Source organism: Octopus bimaculoides, chromosome 10 (genome assembly GCF_001194135.2).
Source record: "Octopus bimaculoides isolate UCB-OBI-ISO-001 chromosome 10, ASM119413v2, whole genome shotgun sequence".
In the NCBI taxonomy this organism is placed as follows: Eukaryota; Metazoa; Mollusca; class Cephalopoda; order Octopoda; family Octopodidae; genus Octopus; species Octopus bimaculoides.
Window position 1 is genome coordinate 65,311,024 of NC_068990.1, and position 5,938 is coordinate 65,316,961.

Here is a 5,938-nt window from a genome sequence, read left to right on the forward strand (position 1 = left end):
TAATCCATGCCAGCATGGAAAACGGACGTTAAATGATGATGATGATGATGATAGTTTATGGGCTTATAGTATGAGACATGATAGAGATGACTGAATAGAAGGTAGTAGGTAGTATGTATACACATTTTACTCAGTTGCTTCATAGAAGATGCCAGTGCATTAACAATAATGACATTTTAACAGTATTAGATGACACAAAGTAAGGACATTACATTGAAAAGGCAACATATTAAGCAATGTAAAGGATGTGATACTGTAATAGCAGTAAGTGAAACCATGTAAGGACATAAAATATAATGGTTGTAGATAAGACAATACAAAGACATTGCATATAACAGCAAAAGATTAACAGCAATAAATGAGATAAAGCAAGATATGATAATAGGTAGAAAATGCTGAACATTAATGAGCTATAAAGCAAATCACCATTTTGTTGTAAGCCAGAATGTGAATGTGTGTAGTATGCACATTATCCCAGTGCAGACTGATGCAAATTAACATATCATAAAACTACCATCAAACTAACATTTCATATTCTATGAAAATATTTCAACAGATGGAAGGATTTACATGCAACTCATATGCTTCCTGAATATGCATCGTTAAATATGATAGCACATGGACTAGTGGTTAGGGTGTTGCACTCATGATCGTGGGATTATGGTTTCAATTCCTAGACCAGGTGGTGCATTGTGTTCTTGAGCAAAACACTTAATCTCATGCTGCTCTATGATTATCATTTCAATACCTGACGCATGGTACATCTTGCACTTGTTCAAGCAATGTCGATTTGATGGAGTGAACTAATGTACAGCACATACATTCGATCACTATAAACAAATCATTTTGTGCAGGTTGTTTGTAAAAGCTGAACTCTCGTACGTTGTCTTTAATGGGAAATACCACCATCACATATGATGGCAATCCATGATGAGGCCAATGAGATAAATGCAAAACTTCATTTCCAAATATTCTTTTCTTTTATCTGTTAAAGTACTTTAAAATAGCTGTTCTCTATTCTGGTATGAGCAAGAAAAATTAAATGTCTTTATGGGACTTGACTAGAAAATTTCTTTTGATACTTGGATGCTTTCCTTAATTCAGTTGCTCAACTCCAAAATGTGAGCAACTAAGGATGAATATACATAGAATTAGAAGAAATTATTTTCTATTTCAGAAGAATAATTGTTGTTGTTGGCACTCTGTCGCTTACGGCGTCAAGAGTTCCAGTTGATCCTATCAACGGAACAGCCTGCTCGTGAAATTAACATGCAAGTGACTGAGCACTCCACAGACACGTGTACCCTTAATGTAGTTCTCGAGGAGATTCAGCATGACACAGAGTGTGACAAGGCTGACCCTTTGAATTACAGGCACAACAGAAACAGGAAGTAAGAGTGAGAGAAAGTTGTGGTGGAAGAGTACAGCAGGGTTCACCACCATCCCCTGCCGGAGCCTTGTAGAGCTTTAGGTGTTTTCGCTCAATAAACACTCACAACGCCCTGTCTGGGAATCGAAACCACGATCCTATGACCGTGTGTCCGCTGCCCTAACCACTGGGCCATTGCGCCTCCACACAGAAGAATAATACGCTTTGTCTAACACAACCCATTATTTCTGGTAGTTTTAAAAAAATATTTTCATCTTGCATAATAATATTTAGTATTTGTTTCAGTTTTGATTTCATCAACAGTGAGCCAGGGTATATCTAATCTGCTAGTTTTTCAACTAAATAATAAATGAGATAAAAAGGAAATGTAATAAAACTGATATTACTTACTTGGCCAACATACTTATATGTTTTGTCAAAATAGAACAACTGTGCACCACTTTCCATTCTGCTTTGTGACACATCAAAAGCTTGGAAAAGAGGTTGAATTTGGCAGGATCCATTAAATTTGTCTATCACATAGGAAACACCTTTAAATAAGTGAATAAATGAAAAGAATAACTACCATAATTAAAATATTCATTTGAAAATTATTAGATATCTTTTTAGAAACACTTAATTAGTAATGCTACTTTTTTTATATATTAAAATTCTTCTTGTTTACATACAAGGTGTATAGGTTAAATTTGACAAATTTTTATGCCTCGTTTCTTCAAGATGTATTGGTGAATGGTCAACAGCATTGGAGAGCATAAAGATTAAAGATTAAAATTGTTGAGAAAAAGTTAGCTGACATGGAAGACTGGAAGCCATCTGAATATTGGAAAAGAGTTACCTATCTCATGATTCACATAAGTGTCAAAATGCTGACATCATGACTGCTGTTCAATGCTCTGTGAACACTGTAAGGGCCATGTGACATAGACATGTCCCACATATTATGAAAGCCTAGTTCATTCCCCCAAGCTGTAATGGGCTTTGTGTGTGTCTCCAGTGAAGGTGATATTATGTTACTCCACGTCTTTGAACAGGGCCTTAGGCTCAATTCAGACAGCTATGTGAAGCAGCTGGAAATTGTGGTTAAACCCTGCCTGGAGACGGGTGCTGTTGGAAAGCCATATGTGTGGCTGCATGTTTTTTTACTCCTTGCCATATGCCCAGAAAAGTCAGAAGTGGTTGTCTGAATTTCACATGCCCCAATTTCTGGCCTCCTAATTCTCCTGATTGTAATCCTGTGGATTATTGTGTGAGGGGCATGGTTGAGAAAGGCATCAACTGCTCTGCCTGAAACACCAAAGCCAACCTGGTGGCCAAGATCAAGGAGGTCTTTGATGATCTTCTCAGGGATACTGTGAGTAAAGCATGCATGAAGCCATGATGGAAGCTGAGGGTGGCTACTTTGAGTAATCTCTTAGCCATAATCTAGTTGAGGTTTTAAAATTTTTTTTAGAATACTTTTATTTTAGTATGGGATTTTGTGTTTTCTTTTCCTTTTATGAGAACTGTGAAATTTAGCCCAAATATCCTGTATCTATATATTTGTAACAGTATAAATGCGGAGAAATAGAAAAGTCAAGAAATGAAATACTGTAAAAAACTTATGATTATCATCCTCTAACCTCAAACTTATGATAATTGTATAATAGAAACTTACCTCTTGTAAAATCTTGTATAACATCTGATGGTCCACTGCATAAATTTGCACAGTGATTTTGGTTTACATCGAACCTTGATAAATTTTTCGATCTATCGTAAAATATCTAAATGAAAAGAAATTGATTTCATCAGAATGCTTTTATTTTCCTTTTATTAATTATTTTCCTTTTATTAATTCTAGCTTAAAAGCTGCACTCCATGTGAACTTTTAAACTAGCTCCTGTGGAGGGTGAATTGGGTCTGTGGCCCAAAACTAAGGAGAGCTAAATAGCATGAGTACAATCTATAAAGACTATATGCCTATCTATAAATATATACAATCTATAAAGACTATATGTTGTTTGCTCAGAGGTTAAAGATGAGAATTAATTCTGTAATGCAATCATTCTATTGTTTCAGTCCCAAGTTGAATTCCAACTTTTGGCCAATTTGTCTCAAAGTTCTTAACTTGATGTAAAATTAATGAAGCAAATATCATTTATCTCCACCTTGATCTCTGACGTCATCTGACAAATGCCAACCAAGATGGTGTGAATCAGCCAAACTTTATCTACTAGAAGTAGCAACCCAAATGCTTTTAAATCAGATCCCGATACTGGATGTTCAAGAACTAAATGAAGGGCAGATTTTCAATCCCAGGATCATTCTGATTCCAAAAAAGGCAAATGTTTATGTAGAGCAAATGTAGACTGAGATACAGGGGTCCCAGGCAGACAGAATTTTGCTTTTATTGTCATAGATAAAATCATATTTAAAACCAAGAGCTCAAGCAAAGTTACTGTATCCTCTGCCAATTATTTAGAACTTTGCATAAAGTATTGAAATCATTTTTATATACTGAAAATTTCTGCTGAGTCACTTTCACTAACAATTATTAATCTAAACCTTAATCCCTTATTTTTAAAATTTATGACTGAATAAACATTAAAAACCAAATTCATTTGATGCAATAGCTAAAGCTGTTCCACATGCTTAATTCATAAAGAAATTTTGTAAATACACTTTCTCCAAATATTATTGGATTGTTGGCACTCCGTTGCTTATGACGTCGAGGGTTCCAGTTGATCCGATCAACGGAACAGCCTGCTCGTGAAATTAACGTATAAGTGGCTGAGCACTCCACAGACACGTGTACCCTTAACGTAGTTCTCGGGGATATTCAGCATAACACAGTGTGACAAGGCTGACCCTTTGAATTACAGGCACAACAGAAGCAGGAAGTAAGAGTGAGAGAAAGTTGTGGTGGAAGAGTACAGCAGGGTTTGCCACCATCCCCTGCCGGAACCTTGTGGAACTTTAGGTGTTTTTGCTCAATAAACACTCACAATGCCCGGTCTGGGAATCAAAACCGCGATCCTATGACCGCGAGTCCACTACCCTAACCACTGGGCCATTGCGCCTCCACATTATTGGATAAGCTATATCAAACCATTGCATGGAACCAGAATTATGTCTTTTTCCATAAAACTAGTGAAATATAAAATATTAGATGAATTAGTAATTTTAAATCTTAGGTAAATTATTTATTTATGTCTGAATTGAACTTGTTTAACTTGGCATCTTGAGCAAGTGTTATTCCTGTATTACAAGTCAATTCATATTGTGTCGATGAAATTGGGTAGACAGACACTATGTGGAAGCACATTGGATGGATTGCATTTGTAAATCAAAGATTTACCTATGCCACATTATGTCCTGTTGATTTCACCTGTGGTTTACATTAAAAGCACAGATGTATGTGGAATGCTCAGCCATTTACATGCTAGTTCAATGAGGTTGGCAGTTCAGTTGACCAAACAACTGAAAGTTCACAGTTGAACTCAATATACCATCACCATTTAAATTTCATGTTCCAATGGGCTGGATGATTTCAATGGATATGATGATGGTCTGGGGACTGCATTGTGCTCTGATGTCTTCTTTAGTTTCTATGTCTGGATGCTCTTCTTAAAGCTTTACAGTGTGTGTTAGGTACTTTCCATGGCATTAACACTAATGAGGTTGCAATACAGTTTGTAAGACTACAGCCTCCTTTGACTGAATGGAGCCACAGTAGAAAAGAAAGAAGCTTTATTCTGGGAGATGTAAGTTAAAGTTTGAGAGAAGGGGACCAGAACAGAACAGGTTTCTTGCTGTAGGGCAGTTACATGACAACTCACATTATAGAAGAGAAAGTGAGAGTGGATAGCATGGAGCTGGGAGGAGATAAAAATATAACGAAGTATCAGAATGGACTCTCAAGGTACGAGGTGAGTAGAAATGAATGGGGACAGGAATGTGGGTGAGTAGAAATTGCAAAAGTGTGTGGTAGATAGGAAGATGGTTAGAAATGAGGAATGAATGGGTGAAGATAATAAAGAACAGGTGTTAAGGAATAAGTAAAGAAAGAAGGGAAGAGTAGGTGACAACTGTAGAGACTGGACAGGGCTGAGAGGGAGATGTAGTGAGTGATTGCAAAGAGGTGGAGTGTGACTTATGATAAATATGACTTAGAGGAGATAGGAGAGAATAGGAGATGAATAACTGAAGAAAAAGTGTGTGTGCATGTGTGTGTGGGAACAGCAGAATAGTAAGAATGACATAGTATACAGAGGAAGGATGAGAGATAGATCGAAAACAAATCACTGAATTGAAGCCTTTTCTTGCTAATTGTCAAGAAAATAGCATATCAATGACAATGGTGGTATGTGCGGTAAATATGTATGAAATAGTTAATTAATGACAATGAAAAGAGAACAAATAGAGATGAGATAATAAATGATGAGATAATGAAACTGTTGGAGTGAATGTTGTAACTCACCAAGTCAATATTTTAAGGAAAATATGAAAAAATGAAAATGAGAAAACACACACACACACACACACACACACACACACACACACACACACACA

At 36.4% G+C, this 5,938-nt stretch overlaps 1 protein-coding gene across 1 annotated transcript in view; it reads right to left on the bottom strand.

The window, feature by feature from the left end:
* Nucleotides 1–5,938, bottom strand: part of LOC106879769 (uncharacterized) — a 124,579-nt gene that overhangs the window by 43,035 nt on the left and 75,606 nt on the right. Inside the window, exons 17-18 of the mRNA XM_014929460.2 lie at nucleotides 3,045–3,150; nucleotides 1,781–1,920 (exon numbers count right to left, since the gene is read on the bottom strand). Of these exons, the coding sequence (XP_014784946.1) occupies nucleotides 1,781–1,920; nucleotides 3,045–3,150 (246 nt within the window). The remainder of the gene's footprint in view (nucleotides 1–1,780; nucleotides 1,921–3,044; nucleotides 3,151–5,938) is intronic.